General features: G+C 42.1%; 1 protein-coding gene across 1 annotated transcript in view; it reads right to left on the bottom strand.

Annotated features, from left to right (window-relative positions):
* Positions 1-3,631, bottom strand: part of VPS13C (vacuolar protein sorting 13 homolog C) — a 73,402-nt gene extending 69,771 nt beyond the window's left edge. Inside the window, exons 1-4 of the mRNA XM_058846840.1 lie at positions 3,461-3,631; positions 2,090-2,133; positions 1,056-1,098; positions 248-343 (exon numbers count right to left, since the gene is read on the bottom strand). Coding sequence (XP_058702823.1) covers positions 248-343; positions 1,056-1,098; positions 2,090-2,133; positions 3,461-3,560 — 283 coding nt within the window. The 5' untranslated portion in view covers positions 3,561-3,631. The remainder of the gene's footprint in view (positions 1-247; positions 344-1,055; positions 1,099-2,089; positions 2,134-3,460) is intronic.
* Positions 3,632-18,292: the final 14,661 nt, after the last annotated feature.

An 18,292-nucleotide genomic window follows, 5' to 3' on the forward strand; every position in this document is an offset into this window, starting at 1 on the left:
AGAGGAAACCTGGCTGCTGAATTGAACTTGGAATGAATAAGCAAGGACCTCCATAAAAGCAACAGGTGCTGTTTTCTCACACCCTTCATCTACTAACTTGCCTGCATTTGTCTAGAAATTTCCCTGAGGGAGCAGAATGTAAAAATTCTGGCTTACATGAACTACTTGCTATTATAGACTCATTTACATGGTACCCTTAGATATTTTTCTCTTCCATTATTTAACTGTTGCTGAGAAGTTTACATACTTGCTCCAGGAACTATCAGAAGATACAAGCCTTCTAGAGTTGCAACAACCGCCTCCCCATAGAGATTCTTCCAAGGAATCTTCAGAGTAAGTTTATCTAAACAAAGCAGATACATCAAAATAAACATCTCCACTGTGCTTAGTCCAAAGAACACCCCTGGCATTAAAGAGCACTAGTGCTATATATTGATGTCCAAAACACCTTAGAAGGTTAGGAGAAATCATATGAGCATGAACATTTTATAAAGCCCTTGAAGTGATAAAATACATGCAGAAGAAATATAAGCTGTAGTTTTAATCAAAAAGTTGCAGTCTGAGTCAGAATACTTCAAATCAAAACTCGAGATCATGACTGAAGTTCAATTCACCAGGACAAATATGATTTTCCCAGGAAGTAGAAGAAAAAATACAACTCATATGTATCCCCTACAAAAGTTTCTTGTGAAAAAGCAATACTGACTACCAGGGAAAGGAATTACAAAGAAAAATATCTAAGAGTTCCTAAATCTTTGGCATATTTGTCAGACAGTCCCAATCAGTCCTTTAAAAAGAAACACATACTCCATCTACACCAAACAGCTCCCCTGATCATTCATGTCTCCAGGAAGAACCTCTCAGATGTGTAAGTTTACTGTAAACTTACACAAACAGGGTTTGCCAGATAACATTGATGGCATCCATAACATCTATGCTGGTTCCAACAGTGATTATAATTACACTGAAGAAAGTTTGATAAAAGAAATTCAGGGGCAAGATTGACCTTATATTAAAATTTCCATTGAGATAATCATATTGGAACTAAAACTTACCTATCTGACCAACTTTTATTCTAAAAGGTACATCCAGTTCACTCTGTAAATGACAAAAATAAAGTATTAAACAGAAGTAGTAAAAATCAAATAAATAAATTTAAATTACATTTTCAAAGTACTGTATCAACATACAGAAATAAAAGCTACTTCTTTTCTAGTGGAAAACCTTAGAAGGAAAACAAGACAGCAGCAGACAGGCAAACTAGAGGAAAAAAGGAAAATAATTGGACCATATCATATTCCTTTGACCCCGTCTTTTTCAAGAAAGTGAAGGCTACTTCTCTAAAAGTGTTATTCACTACTGACCTTCCTTTAATAACTTTTGAGTGGAAATCTAACACATTGCAATTGTAAGGATGTCAGAACCATCCCTTATTTTATGTTCTTGACTTGGTCTTGGCTCACTCTCAGCTCTGGTCAGCCACATACATGACTTTGCATTTTTCTGTCAGAACTGCTGGAATCTGAATCAATCCCCATAAGAAGGAAAGGCGTGTACAAAGTAACACTTCCTTCCCTTTTTATCTATGAGATATGAAGATATTTGTAGCAATAGATTTGAAGTACAACAAAGCTGCCAGGAATGGATGAAATGGACAAGTAAAATATGAAACTTTAGAATAACAAAGAGAAGCCAGTGATCCAGTTGTATAAAGACACAATGTGTTTTCAGTGGACAGAAGAGTAACAGTTCTCTTTAGTGAGAACTAAATTTTGGTGCAAGATTCTCTCAGCAGTACAGATGTTCATTAGCCAAATTAAAGAACATGAAAATTAGCCAAGTCATCTGCTTTTGCAGACAAGAATATGGGAACTTAATGCAAGTTAGTTCTTGTTTTTCAACCACAACTCTTCTTTCTCTGTCCCAGTAAAATTAACAAAATTAGAAGCTGTTAACCAAGAACTTACTTCCAACAACCAGTAAAAAAGAACACAGTGTATCCTTTTGTGAGACTACAGTGAGCAATATTTTATCCTAAGTTTCAGTGTTTAGAACCATAAAACCAATTTGAAGTTATTAAGATACTTACTAATGCATTCTCCTTTATCTGTAAATTTTCAAGTGCCACATTACCTGTTTAGAAGAAAGAGATAAATATGGAAAAAATTACTTCAAATATTACTTATGTTAGAAAAAGGAACACAACCACAATCTTCCCAAGTACTTATGAATAAAATCTGAAAACTTTATTCCAGTTACAGAATAGCACAATAAACGTGTAATGTGAAAGAGCCACTAAACATGGGTTATAGACAAAATTTCAGTTGGACGAGATGATAAAAACATCACCAGCTTAGATGTCTACATGTTTCTACTCTATTCAATACACTCACAATAAAAGGAAGTTTTTCTTATTATTGACTTAGTGTGAATGACAACTACAGTTCTAGCAACGTAGGGTAGACTTGGAAAATGGTATCTTTTCACGATTTTACATAAAAGAAAAATCATGAATCACAGAACCACAAAAACACATGCCTATTTTCACAAACACATTAACTTTTCCTGATGCAGACATCATAGTAGGATTTCTAAATGAAACACTGGCACAGAATTATACCCGAGGAAAGCCCATATAATATACCGTAGTGCTTTAATGCCAGATTCCTTAGAGCTATATTCCATTTGAAGTATAGGCATTAATATTGTATAAATGTTAAAATTGAAAAATAAAAAAATATAAATGTTAAAATTGACAAGAGCAAAAATAAGGTGATGACCTAGCTACGGAAGGCACCTAAACCAGCCATCTTCCCTAGGCTGTACTTCAGCTGGTTTTCTGCACGACTACAGGGTAGTGAACGGAAATGTTTTGATACATTCACCGAGAACAGCTACTCCACGTACCCGCACTATCCCGACTGTTTAACACGCATTATTTACACCGATAATGGAAATACACGGCTCCCCAAGCACCCCATCAGTTGCACCGCCACCCGGGGCTCTGCGCCATGAGCCCGCCCACAGGTCCAAAGCACCATCGTGCTTCCACCCTGGACCCGAGAGAAGGAATAGGAGGAAAAACAGAGGGTTTATCGATGTGGGCGGTTTCCTCCCTCGTAGCGCTCCGAGGCCAGAGCAGTGCGCCCATGCCCCCGTCCCACAGCCGGGCTGAGGGAGGGGCTGCCAGAGACCAGGGGCACAGAGGGACCCACGGTCCTGCACGGGAGCGGGGACAGGGCAACCACACACCGACCCTCCGTCCGTCCGTCACGGTGGGCCCCGGCCCCGGAACTCGCCCGCTGCTCACAGGGGCCGCAAAAGCACCGCCCTCCCTCAGAGGGATCGGCGGCTCCCCGGCCCGCGAACCCCTCACAGGGTAACCGCAGCCAGCAAGACCCGCTCCCGGTCCCCGGAGACTCCGGCGGACACAGAACGACAGAGGGAAGGGGCTCCTTACCCCCCCATATGCCCAGCTTGAGCTGAGACTTGTTCAGGTTCTCCACATAGTCGCCCAGGAAGCGGTTCAGCAGATCCGCCACCACTGATTCCAGCACCATGGCGTAGGCGGCCCCTCAGCCGCGGCCGCCGGCTGGGAGGGGAGCGGAGTGCAGGGGAGGGGGCGGCGAGCGCGGCGTGACCCAGCGCGGGCGCGCCCCCGGCAGTCAGCTGACGGGGCGGAGCCCCAGCGCCTGCCGGGGTGCGGAGATGGGGAGCGCGGCGGGGCTCGGGATGGCAGCGCCGGGCACGGACGGACCCCGGGCTAAAGCGGGGAATGGCGAGCCCGCCGCCGGCGCCCGGAGCCGCGGGGCCGAAGGAGCGCGCGGGGAGGTGGGGTGGACGCGGCGGCACCTGGCGCCCCCGTGCGGCGCGGGACCGGCACCGCAGCGCGGCCTCGGCTCCCCCGGCGCTTCGCAGGGCGAAGAGACCGCGTGAGGGAGGAGCAGCTGCGGGCACCGTCCTGTTACTGGCACCGCCACCCGGCTGCTCGTCCGCAGGCACCGTCCCGTCACCGGCATGGCGCCTCGGCTCCCCAGCAGCCCTGGAGAGCCGTGCGGGCTGGGCTGGAGGCTGGCGGGGGTGCGAGGAAGGCGCCCGGCCCGGCGGCCCTCAGTCGCACCTCAGGCGGTTCCCGCCGAGAGCCGCTCGGTACTGCCCGCTCTGTGTGGGGCGTGGAGCCGCACTTGGGACCCTGCCCTGCTGATGCCGTCCCAGGGCGAAAACTCTCTCAGGTTCAGAGAATCATGTCCACACATGGACACAGGTATCTATCTGAATTCCACTGCTAGATCAGAAAACACTAATTTTCAATCCTTTCTTTATTTTAATCTCAGTTTAAAAAGCCTTCAAAATACCTAACTGTTTTTGATCCAGCTGACACCTCTAAATAGGAGTCTCCAGCACACCTTGTAGCTTGCTTGTCCATGCTGCACTTATTCTACTTACCTATATAATACCAGATTCTGTCCTGGGTAGACTCCCAGGTGTTTTGTCCCAACATGAACCATTTCTCCTTAAGACAGTCTGTGTAATTTCAATTTTTATTTTCTCTCCTCTAAAATGGATAAGATAAACCAGGATAAGATCTACACAGAGTTAAAATTAGTCAGAATAAAACAGTCAGTCCTCAGTTCAAAAACCAAGGACTGCCAAACATGGAAGATATCTCCTGATCCTCTGGAAGAAGTTGAAGTCAGCATGGAGATGCACAGCCTCCAAGCAAAAATTCAGCTTGAAAGCTGGCAAACTCTCTGGTGGGACAGTGTTCTCCTATGAGGATCAATGCAGCTGAGCACACTATTTCTGGGATACATGAGATTTTTGTGTACTAAGTATAGAGCTGGTCAGTATAAGTGCCTTTGGTGACCTGAATTTTGCTGGCTTCCTACTTCTGAAACTTGTCACCAGCATGAAAGGAGTCCATCCCCAGTCTCTCTCAGAGTTTTAAACAATCCTTCCACTGTTCTAAACTCCATAGGAACACTCTGTGTCTACTTCTGCCATTAAAATGGTTAAATCTGAAGGGGACACTACTGCTCTTGAGACCAAAAAAATATATATTTGAAGTCAGTGGAATAATAATGATTTCCATGACACAACAGTTTGGACAGTAATCACATCGAATTTTATTGACTTTGCGAATACACAATTTTGAGAACAGTCACTTTCAATTATAACAGTCTCCAAGGCAGAGATATCAAGAAGTAAATAAAAATGTTCTTTGACACATGAACATTTAAGGTACAGTAACTGAAGTGTCCTGTCACCCACACCCTTGAACTCTAGCTGGCATTTGTCAACAAAGGGATCGGCTGAGAGAATCACCATCGCCTGATTTCCCATTTCATTTTAACAAGGCAATCTGTAGGAACAGATGTATGTCTTGCCTAATGCCCTCAGTGAGCTGCTTTTACCACTGAGGTAAAAGTTATGCAGGAAGGAAAACACTGAGCAGATGGGTGTGTTTACAAGGGAGTTAAACTGTGTGTACAAGCACCACTGTTTCTGGGAATCAGTGTAGTCAGGAAAGGATAAAAGCATCTCATAATTAATAAAGGCATCAGTCAGTTCAATCATATAGGAGTTTTTCAGGCTGTGATTGGAAAAAAAGGTTTTTTCCAATTTTTTCCATAATTAATGCTAGTAAACTGTATAGAAATACATCTTTTCACTTAGAAAATATTTTGTATAACAATAGCTTTTAGAGAATATGTAAGAATCACTAAGAATATGTAGCCATAGAATTTAGACTGGGATTTGAATAGTTCAAACTCCAAATACAATCCATTTACATACCATAAAGATGAGAAATGGCAACTTAGGTATATTTACAGCAGGTTAGGTTTGTACTTTTTTTAATGAAAGAAAATGTGCTCAGATTACACAGAAACCCCAAAACTTCAGTAGATGCAGAAGAATAATCTTGACAAATACAATACAATAAATTATTACATGTTCTCAGATAAACTAAAAAATAAAAAAAAAAAAAAAAAAAGAAGAATTATTTCTCAGGTGAACTAAAAATAAAAAAAATAATTTTTCCAGTTGCCTAACCTAAAATAGATAGTTTGATTCTTTCTGAGATTTTCCTTTGTAGCATAGAGGGATGAATACCAGCTCTGAAGAGGACATAAGTTTAAAGATTTCCCTCTTGGAGAGGACTGGGTTCCACAGGTTGTGTCTGAAGTGCACAATTAACTTGACTGTTGGTCAGCACAGAAAATCAGACAGTACTGGTTTGCAGAGACAGTCCATAATTAGCTGAAAGCAAACCTCAGCTCATAATCCTGTTGATTAAATTGAAATCAAAACAGAGTGATCTGAAATTTGGCCATATTGATCTACTGTTGTTAGTCCTGAGGCTGGTCCAGAGATGAACCTTTATGAAAAACCCTTAGCAAGCTTTATGCTCATATAGGTAAAGGCAAAAAATAATGAAGGAGGGTAAACCATAGCTGTGCAACTGCAATGAAACTTACAGGAGAAAGGGTTGGAGTAGAAAATGGCAAAGGGTCTGCTTAGATCTCTGTAGTTCCTTAAGCCTGGCTAAAGAGCCTTTATTGCCTCTTACAGGCAATACCTTGCAGAGCTATGGGCTCTTAGCTCTCTGCCCACACAGAGTTGGGGGTGTGTGAGTGTGCCAGATTTCCCAGACCAACCAGCCTGCTCAGCACACAGCCACAGATAGCTCTTCTGTTACCCTCCTCCTTTCATTTCAGCCATCTGTAACCTGAGCCTGTGTCTTAAAGTACAGCAGCATAATCCTCACTCAGACTTTGGAGAAAACCACCAAATTGTGACCAGGAGCTGTGAGACTGTGTGTCAGGTGAGAAAAAGGACTTTGCAGGCAGAGGCAAGATTGTTGAGATGGAGAATTTCACTTCCTGGAAAGGCATAAAGACCTAAATCAAAAACAGGGATTCAAGGATGGCAACTCAGCTGCTTTGAGGGTGAGCCAGTACCAGGGAACAAGACAACGCTGTTTTCCCCTGCTGCTGTCAGGCCTCTGCCAGCTCTCCTTAGCCTGGGAATTTGTCAGTCTCAACTATGTCCATAAGGCAACAAATAATTGTTTTGTAGCTTAAAGGTGTGTGTATCCTGCTTGCACCACCTCTTTTTACATGCTCAGTTGCCAAAGGCAAATGATAAAGAAGAAAGGACAACTCCACTGTGCCGCAGCATGGCCAGGATACCTCACAAGCTGTCTCCCTGAATGATGGTTCATACTCTGCATACAAGCAAGGACAAAACCTGCTGGTGCTTTGACACATGCAGATAGACTGCCACTAGATGGAAAAAACAAAATCTGTTCACTTGCAGCAAATGCTTGGGGCGGGGGGGAGATGACACATGACCAAACCACAAAATTAATACAAACCACAAAATAAAAATCTGATCATCATTCACACCTAATTCTATCTGAGTATCAAGCTTTATGGCCTACCAGTTTATCAAAAAAGACCAAGAAATACCTCCATTCCTTATAGTTGGCAGCACAGAACATGGAAGCACAGACCAGGAATCCTACTGATGCTCAGCAGACACAAAGTCAAAATGAGAGCTGCTGTTTTGAAGTATGATACAACTTTTCAAAGAGGACTACAATAATCTCCCTACTTTATCTGTAAAGATCTTTATTTACCCCTGTGACTGTGGAAAGTTTGTTGCATTTATCCACAAGTCAAAGGGAAGTAGAGATTAATGTCGGGCAGAATCTGAATGTCTGCCTAAATCAACACAAACTAACTACTTTATAATCTCTCAGTAAATTAGTTTTTATGGGACTGGAGGAAATGCCAATAAGCTTAAAAACAAAAAGCTAAAAATAAGGCACCAGCAAAATGATATCATTTATTTAACACAGTAAGGAGGAAAATTCAAGAAATGTGGAGGCCATAAGGTGGCCATTTTCCCTTCAATTTGTTCCATAATTTGGATTTGATAAATTTTTCAATGAATGCATGTAATCTGCAGGCTTTCATTGCTAATCAACAGCATTCTTCAGCTTTCCTCTGACTCAAATTGACTACCTGGGCTGCCTTCCCCCATCATCCCCTGCTCTTTGACCAACAATTTCCCACTCCCAATATCCTTCAAGAATAACTTGGGAAGCTTCTGCTAAAGCAAAGATCCATCTGCTTCCTGTGATGGTAACAATTGTGTTAATGTTACACTGTTGAAATAGGTTGTTTCAAAACACCTTTCAGAAAACTCACATTAAAAAACAAATTCTATTAATCTGGGATATTTTATCCTCAAACACAAGAAACTGGTTCTGCTGCTCGAGAAACTGCTGCTATTGTTGATTTTCTTACCTTGACCAGTGCCACTACAATCCCTCCCAAATCTCCATTGCTTTACCTCTTCTGCTAGTTTGACTCTCCTCCCTCTTTTGTCTTCTCAGAGCCCCAGTTCTTTGAGCTGTTTTCCTGCAGAATCCTTGGCCAGCTGGGCTGATGCCCCCAGCTACCACTGTCTTCCCAGAGTCATTACCCACTCCTGCAGAGGGCTGCCATGTCCTACCAGCTCCCTGAGGTGACCCCTCCCTCATCTTGGTCTTCACTCCTCCTTCTTATATATCCATCATGTTCTAGCACAGGATCAATGTAAGCACAAAAAAATAGAAGCTCTGTGCTGGGCCCAGAGCAGCTTTGATGGGCAAAGTCTGACTCTGTTTGCATACGTGGGCCAAACAGGCTTAATTACTCTTTAGAGTTCATGTACACACAGCTTGATCAGAAACAAGAAAAATTAAATCATTTTCTGACTGAAATACAGTCTGAGGTTAACATCCAGGTTAGAAAACATGAGAACAAAAACTTGTGATTTGACAAAGTTATCAATGACTGAAATCCAGCTCAAATGACAAGAAATATCAAGCAACCTAAATAACCAGCTTTATGAGCTGTATTCAGCTTCCTAATGTTTCTGGAACCTGTTCATTACCTGTACTTCTCTGGAGCCATTTTTCAAGAAAAGTTATTAAAAAAAATCTGTTTTCATAGGTTATTTTTACACAGCTGTTTAGAGCATGATACGTTCACCTGGCGAAAGGATGTTAAATCAGCTTCACAAATATTTAATCAAGCTACAGCGCAACTTTGCTCCTCTCTTTCTGTAAAGACAAATAGCTGTGCCTTGTGGTTGCTGTAGTTACATCTTACTGGAGAAGCATCCAGGCTGTTCTCCCTTTGGGTTCAAGACTTCCTTTCTAGAACTGTGGGTCAGCTAAAATACTAACTATAGCTTTTTAGAGAGAAAATCTCCTCTTGTCAGGATATTTCACTGGCTTTGTGACAGAGTGTATATGGGTTTTCAGGGGTTTAAGGTGAAGTGTTGTTTGGGTTAGATTTTTGGAGAGTTTGGGGATTTTGGAGTTGGTTTTTTTGGGGGGGGGGTTGGTTGTGGTGTGAGCTTTTGGAGGGTTGGTTTGGTTTTTACAGAATATTATCTGAGAGTGCTAAAATAACTCTGTAAAGTTCATTACTATTATAATATATTCACTGAAATGAAAGGTCAGAACTTATATAATGAGATATATAGCTATTCTTCTTCTTCTTGAGGTGTAAATTTTGTTAAAGCTAATTAAAAAAAATCAGAAGAGATTTAATCACTGCATGCTGTTCCTCAGAGAGCTTTCATGTTGTTCCTCAGAGAGTCTTTCCCAAAAATATAGTGGTTTTTTTTAATTCTAGCAATGAATTCCACTCAAAGAATGGTGATGATTTGTGATTTAGGTTGCATGCATTGATGTTCAGACTTGATTAGATTGTTGACTATGGCTGCCTGGGTATCTGCATGAGTTGATTGCAAATGAGCTCTCTGCTCCAACAGACGGTGGAGTTCCAGCATGGAACTGCTGTTTCACTGCTGGGCAGTGCCAGCCCTGCAACACTGAACATGTGCCAGACTTGGAAATAGAAGGGACCTTGTTCTGCTTCAACCTCAGCCTTGTCCAGCATCATGCAGTGACACTTGGAGGTCTTTCAAGAATGTGTGTCACAAGGCCTGCTAGAGCAGATAGGAAAAATAGCATAACTACTGCACAGCCCTGTGCTGTATGAAAGCTGCTCCCATGCATGTTTACAAAGTTGCTACTGAATAATGAAAGGACATTTGAAAACATCTCTTTCTAAAGACATGTATGAAATGAATGTTTTCCCACTACTAAATGTAAGTGAACAATGCAGTAGAAGGAGTAGTAAAGATGGAATTTGCTTTAGGAGAGTACCAAGGAAGGAGGGGAAGGCAAGCAGTATCTAACAGACATGATATGCTTGTTAAACTGTTCCTGGTACTCTAATTCACTAAACCTAACTACACCCATTCTTCTGTGTCATTTCAGAGGCCACAGTCAACTCCTAAAGGGATTGCTAGGGGCTGGGTACCCTCTTTGCTGAATTGCAGCCATACAAATCCAGCTACAGGGCCAACACATTACCTGCTGCAGACAGTTGTTTGGAAATAACTGAGATAGGTAAGTAAATTATTGATGCATTAATACAGGGAAAAGTGATAAAAATAGCCTAGAATCCCTCAGGCTGCAAAGTACACCAGATGATAGAATAGACTTGTAAAATGATTGGTGACAAAAGACAGTGAGTAGGGAACAATTGTTCAGTGATTCTTCCAATGAAAGACTTGCAGATTATCAAATAAAGATAGTAGCTAATCCAAAAGAAGCCAAGACACTTTTTCACATAGTGCACAGCTAAAGTATGAAGTGGTTTGCTGCAGGAATCAAGGTTTATATAAATTCCAAGGACTCTGTGAGAAATTCTTAGAGGAGAAACCTGTCTGGGACTTTTAAACACAGTGTATCAGGAAGCCCCAAAGCAACCTCAGCTCTGTAGTCTGGGCTGTGTCACCTGAGCTGCAATATCCTGCCTCAACACAACACTGCACTACAAGAGCTTTGGGTTTCACCAGGTTTGTGGCCATTCCTGTCTTTTGTCATTTGCCTGCTGGACCATAAACCTGCCAGCAGCATTTGTGGGCAGAGCACCACCGTGGACTTGGGTTCCTTGGATGGGGAGTTCACTTGAGTGCGGTTTGAGCTCACCACATTTGTAGAGACAGGGAGACAAGCTTCTTCCTCCTGCTGTGTTTATTTCTAGCAATTTGCTCAAACATGGACTTTCACCATTGAAATGTAACAGCATGAATATGCAAATAATAAATCCCTGTCAAAAAGTAATTTAGGAAGACACCAGGTACCTTATCTCTTCTCTTCAGTTGCATTGTGACTTATCACAGTTGACATTTCAGTAGGCTGTAGTAGCAGATCCAAATTTGAATGTTTGTGGGGAGAAGATGCATTACAGCAGCTTTGATGTCAATAGAATGTCAGTCTCTGTCTGCTTCGTTCAGATTGAACTTAATTGCAGGAACTGCATTAATAGTCAACATAAGTCATCTGTTTAAATGTGTGTTTTGAAAAGAATTGCCATCTACAATAAACATGCTCAACTGTAATGACTCACATATCTATTCATGTGAAATGAGGATTTGGCAATTTCCCTGACAAAAACATTCAGTTACAGGTTACAAGTATTTTTAAATCAAGTTAGTTTGTTTTCATGGCAGGTCCAGTGATCTGCCTGTTTTGAGGCAGTCTGGGAAGTATGTTCACTGCAGAGCTGATGAACTAAACTGGCCAACCTTGCCTCAAGAACTTGTTTGGTAAGTCAAAGCTGCACCCAGAAACATCAGCAGCTCACGGCACTAAGTGGTCTTCACGACATTTGTCCAGGTGCACTTGAAGGCTGGGTACTTTGTCCCAGGTGTGAAGTAACTGTTAATTCCAAAACAAACCAAGCCTGGTGGTACTGGCAGCCTGGCTGAGTGCTATCTGTACCCACTGGGCTCATGAAAGAGATAAGCATTCACCTTGATTGTACATTATAGTGAGCCCTAATCATGCATGGGGATAACTGTTACCCTCTCCTTTGCAGGCCAAAGCTGCTTCAAGCAGCCAACACACACCTGAGCAATTATGTGGGAAAAGTCAGAAATACACAACCTCCCATTTTATCTGCCAGACTGACTAGGAAAAACAGACTTTCAGTCCTTTGTTCTTTCTTAAAAGTAACAGCTAATACGCACTTACAAGAGTGAAACAACCTGCCATTAGCTATTGTTTGTGGTGTCATTGCTAAGTAAGCTGTGTTAAATTAATCATAGCAATGCACTGGTGCCTGGATTTATTCAGCAGCAGCATAAATTATGAATCTGTTCTCATACACGCTGAGCAGGGACATAGAGTCTGCCTGTGTGCTTCCCTCTCACCTGCACAGAATAGAATTTTGTTACATTATTAGTAACACTTACTGATGCCTGTATAGAGAGACTCAGGAACTGGAAGGGATGGGGGAATAGGAGGGAGGGAAAACCCGAAATGGTCAAGGCACATCATGAATTAGCAAATCCAAAATCTTTCCTCACCTGGACAGTTAGTTTGACATCACCATGGCCTTCCCTTTTTGTTTTATTTTCACCCCTAGAACCATTTTAAAGTACTAGGAAATAAAAATAGATCTCTTATTTCCTAAACTATTCTATTGCACAAACTCCTTGTTCCAATGAGGCTCAATGCTTCATTAAATTACGAGGCTAATAATTGTGTTTTTATGATGTACTTTACTATCATCAGTTTCCTCATTAAATGTTTTCTGCTTCGTATACCTGAGCAAGTCGTGCTCTGTCAATGGATTTTGTTAATGTTTATATATAGCATTGGACATGCTATAGGAGAAACCTGTGGAACTAGAGTTCTGTGTGGTGTAATGGATTGCCCCTTTCCCCTTCATCACAGCAACGTAATGAAGACACAGAACTTTGTCTTGTCCTCCCACTAAAAAGAAGCAACTCTAAGGTTTTTCAGATTACCTTCATTCACCCTGTGCTCCTTCAGATGTTTCCTGACTTTGTACTGAAGAGGCTGAAAAAGGTAAGTAGAAAAATTATTTAGATTTAACAGAACAGATGTAAAGTGGAAAATATTGTTCAGTTCTTTCCTGTCTAGAACGTGCAATGCTTGACAAGGTCAGGTTCTCACTGTACCACTCAGGATAACTAATTTTGTAGCATTCGAATATTTATAGCCAGAAAGAGAAAAGTAGCAGGAGAAGGAATAACAAAACCAGAAGACAGAGCTGTCTGGTCAGCTGTGGTGGTTAGCTAAACAAAAAGGGCTGTGAATTCTATTCACTCCTGTTTGTTTGGACCCTTCCTCTCATCCAACTGCTGTGTTCAGTTCCCAGTACCTTGCCTCCATTGCCACCTATTACCAGAAACCTGGGCTGTAGGTATTTCTGTTTCTGACAGGAACAAAGAGCTACTGGAGGTTCTTTTCCTCTGAAAAGGGTACCCTAAATGCAAAGATGCAGCAGCACAAAACATGACTTGCTCTATCAATCCTAATGGAGGCACAAAATACTCAAAGAATGTAGATCCTTTCCTCACTCTGCAGGCAGCATAACACTGTGCACAGCCCAGGCTAAGATGTGCCTTGGGGCATCACTCCTGTGTTTTACATCAATCACCTCAGTGCAAAGAAGTTTAGGTCACAGACCCTCCACAACATTAAACTTTATTTTACCTCTGCTACAAGGACAGATTGTTCAGCATCAGCCTGTGCTTCTATGGCACTATTGATAATATTAGAGTACATTTCAGTGACAGTCACCAACATTAAGTCTGTACTGAAATGCCTTTCATTTAAATATGCAGATTAAACTTACATGCATTTTTTTGTTCAGGGCACACAGTACTCGAAAACAAATAGCATCTAATTATTCTATTCATTTTGTGAATATAAGGCTACTCTTTGTTTTAATCCTGCTGCAAAAAGCTATCAACAGGTATGAGTCATTACCTTTCCTACCCTGGCCAAATATGGCCCACAATTCAGGCACCCATGCAAGCTGGAGCTGCAGCCTGGAGGCAGGACAGCTACCCAGCTGCCAACAGCTGGAAAAGGCATGGTGAGCATGGAAGGCCCAGTGAGCACACAGCTTGTGGCATGACCTCCCCAGCAGTCCTGCAAGAAAGGTCCTCACACTGAGCAATACCATTGCACAGATTTCTCCAGGACAACTTCCCCTGCTTGGCAACCCACAGATAGGATTTCCACAGATTTATATGTTCATCTAATTGTTCTTTCATCAGTTCTCTAAGGAAACTAAGAGTTACCCACAGCAATTACTACCCAGACTAAAAAAATAGAAGTATTTTTGCCCATTAGCCCCCATCATATGCTCAGTCTTTCACCACAGTCACTATGGCTGACTGAAAAGCCAAGCCCTGGGAGCAGAAGTACCATCCTCCCCAAAAAAGAAAAAAAATCTTCTCAGATGAAGCACTTAGAAGCAGCATAGGTGCTGTGCTCAGCAGTGCCTCTCCAAAGGCAGTCTGAGAAATGGGAGCAGCTTAGAAAAAAATGATGCAATAAGCAGAATTTGATAATGCAGACACTATGGTGCCTAATCCTCAGTCTACAGATCTGTCCTGTTAGGCTTTTTATGTCACACGTATTTGCTTCCCTTGGCATTATTTCTGAATTTCACCTGAAAAGGAACTCAGTTGCAGTAATTATGTTCTACCATACCACACCTCAGTATATTGCAGCTCAAATTGTATTTGAGATAACCTGAGTGGATTGCTGGAAAGAAGAACATAAGCCTTGCTTTGCAGTAACATTTCTCCAGAACTGAAGAGGATTGCTCAAAACAACTGCCTTTGGAAAGGACAGCAAAAGTATTACTTCCAGTGCAGCTTAAACAAATAATATTTGCTTAGTTGAACATGAGCCCAGGATCTTGGTACAAAGACCTTCTTTTCATCAAACAATTGTCTTGGGTTTTTTTAAAATATAAATTGAGATGTGATCTTCCACCCAGTGAGCACCACTGAACATAGCTGATCAACTACCCAAAACAGGAGTTTTGATTGAAAGAGTCACTTATTCTCCCATATGTTCATGGTATTTTAAAAGTTGTGAAAACTTCTGAAGATAATATTTCTTAACTCTGAGTTTGCTAGTGCCAGGAAGTTGATTTTCTTCTTGCTGCTGACTCTAATACAAGCATTGAGGCATCATGAGTTTTTCCAGGCTGAAGTATCCAGTTGCCTTTTTGTTTGCTTATGCAGGTGTTTTACGTAATTGCCCCAGTAAGGCTGACGCTTACGGAAAGCAGCTGCAGCACAGGCAGCCTTGTAGGTGTTCACCACTTACAGCTTAGCTGACCTCTAAGAGCACAGGAAAACAAGTCCTATGCCCTCTAACAGTCAGGAAAATTGAAGTGTTCAAATTGGATTATGGCTTTGCAGTTAATACACCTGATAAGCCAAAACCTCAAAATGAATCAAATACTCTAAAATACAAAGAAACACACTAAAATGGGGGGGGAGCCCACCAAAATTGTTTTCCATCCAGTGTTACAGTCATGTCTAGTCTAGTCTAATGTACCTGAATGGGTGCTTAATTCAAAGTTCTTATACTGAAGAAGAAAATTATCAAGAAAAAACTCAAGCTAAATTATTTACCAGAGAAACGTAGGCTAAGTCCCTCTGTCCTTCCCAGGCTTAAACTCTGCCTTTGAATTGAGTCTGCAAGTCTTCTACTGCATTGCTTTGTCCCCCTCTAACTTGCAGGCCTATCTTCAAACATCTCTGATGAGGCTTTCTCAGAAATATATGATTTTTTTAAAGAGTCTTAAAGACAGATGAGTTTCCTTTCAACCGACCAAAGAGGTGGCCTTCACCTGTTTAAATACTTGACCAGATGAGCCCAGCTGGAAACCTATCTTCCTGTGACAGGAAGGGAGAACTTTCTTAAGGATTTAACTCCTTCCCTGCCTGATAAAAATGAGTCTTCAGAAGCACATTTATTTTACAGCAGTAACTGCACAAGAGAAGGCTCAGGGAAGATCTCATTGATAATATGAATATCTGCTGGGAGGGAATAGAGAGGCTGAACCCAGGTTTTACTCAGCAGTGTCCAGTGACAGGATAAGAGGCCATGAGAACAGACTGAAATACAGGAAATTTCACTTATGCAGAAAAAATAAAAACCTTCTCTGCTGGTAAGGTGGTAAAACACTGGACTACATTTCCCAAGCAGATTTTGGAGTCTCCATTCCTGGAGACACTATAAACCAAATATAGGACATGGTTCTGGGCAACCTGGTGGAGCTGAGCATGCTTCCAGCAGGAGTCAGGTGATATAAATACCCAAAAGCCCCTTCCCCACCTTGGACCATCCCATCATTCTGTGTCCCTGCAGGACAGCACTGGCATGGCACAGGTCACAGTGTGACTGTACATGATCCTCTGAGGCCTGTAACTGTTCTGTATTATCTCGGGCAATCTCTCCATGTGAGTATACCTGTGAAGAGTATAAACCCCCTAAACCCCAGGAACTAAGAATGTGATGGTGGATGAGTGACAAGCCTGAAGAGGGAGCCTCTGCCTTTCTTCAGGAGACCCCATGCAATAACTAATTAAATTGACTTATTTTTTTGCAACATTATTGATTCTTCCTTGAAGTCATGCTTTTTAATTTCACTTCTTCCCATTTCCTTTAAATTTTCCCTTATGGTCAATCTGCCTGGAATCAAGGATGAAAGTGACAGTGTAACACCTCCATCTGAGCAGTGTCTCAGTACATTTAATCCCTTCCCTTAGCACAAAGGGATTATCATTCCATTTTATTTCAGCTGGCTTCTGAGAATACACCCAGCTGTTCACCTGTGTGAGCTGTCCTTTGTACAAGGATTCTGTTTTTAGAAGCATCTCGCATGGGTTGGATCAAGGATTAGCAGTAGGCATTTCTGAGCACTTGTGGTCACAGTTAACATCATTTGGGCTTTTTCTGCTATCAGAAGGAGTTTTCTGCTATCCTTCCTGGAGTATTTCCATCTGAAACTGAATCAAATTATTCATTGGCCAAGGAATACCACAGTCTCCCTGTGAGCAGTCCCATGATTTGCAGACAACTACACTCTTGCCAGAATAGGCCAGAAGGAGATTCTGCTAAAATCTTTGTGAAATAGCTTTTAAGATGTGTATTTGGGCACTAGCAAGGCCCTATCTCTACAGCCTCAAAAGGAACACAAAAGTAAACCTTTGTTTTCTCTGCCCCTTGCCTACATGGATTGCTCCTCCATTAAGAATTATCTATCTTCACATAATGAAGCCTGCAACTTAGTCAAAGGAGGCAGCAACAGGCCTGGACTTTCAAGACGATTTTGCCTCCTCACACTAATTTATCCATTTTACCCAGCCCGAAGTAAACCTCATTTAAAAAAATAAAAAAAGGGAAGATGGTCTCAAGCATGCAGAAGTTCTGTACCTTTGTGTTTCCCCTGGTACTGAAGCACTTGCTTCAGCCACTCACCACCTGGTGACAGGACAGATTGATTGCAGTAATTGTATGACAATGACTTGAGCAGGGTATGCATCGAGTCATTAACTGAAGCAGGAATTCAACGCTGAGATCCCAAACTGTCCTTTGCCCCTGCTGCACTGATACCTTATCTGCTCCAGCTTCAGAAAGGATTCGATAGCTGAATTGCTGAGGGCTGTAGCTCTCAGGTACATTCCTGATCAGAATACAATCACCTGGCAACTCGATTCTGTAGGCTGTGAAACCGACCATGGAAAGGTTGATGCTGACCGTGCTGCAACCTCAACCAGGCTGTTCAAGTGTTTATACTGTAGGTCTGTGTAAAGAGACCCCTGCCTCCAGTGACTTTTAGCTGTTGCTCAGAAGCTGATCTTGTTATCCTCAACAACAACTTACACGGGCTTTGGGAATCCACATCCACCTGTTGTAAAAGACTTCATTCTCCCTCCGAATACAGGGCTCATTAAAACATTAGTTTGTGCAAATGTGAGTGCTGTCAAAATGGCCCATTGAACTGATGCTGTACCAAGGAGCTGCAATAGACTTCAGGGTGTACTGTGTGCACAGACTGTTACCCACTTAGGGACCAGAAAGAGTGAAAAACACTTCCATCTGATGTTTATGGCCTGAAAGCCATAAACAAGAACAGCCTTGATCTGGAAACAGTGTAATCCTTTATCCTAAAGGCAAACTAGCCCTTCTCCCCTCTGCTGTCCAACTCTACAGGCAGAGGTCTCCTCCACAGCCACCTTTTAACACCTAATATCTCAGAGTTTGAAGTGTTAAGCAGCAAGACAAGGCACCAAGAGCATGACAGTAACACCAAGCAAGGCAATGCTTTTAAGTATTCTTAAAAAAAAACACCCCAACAACGTAAAAGTCAAC

Source organism: Poecile atricapillus, chromosome 11 (assembly GCF_030490865.1).
Source record: "Poecile atricapillus isolate bPoeAtr1 chromosome 11, bPoeAtr1.hap1, whole genome shotgun sequence".
NCBI classification, from domain to species: Eukaryota; Metazoa; Chordata; class Aves; order Passeriformes; family Paridae; genus Poecile; species Poecile atricapillus.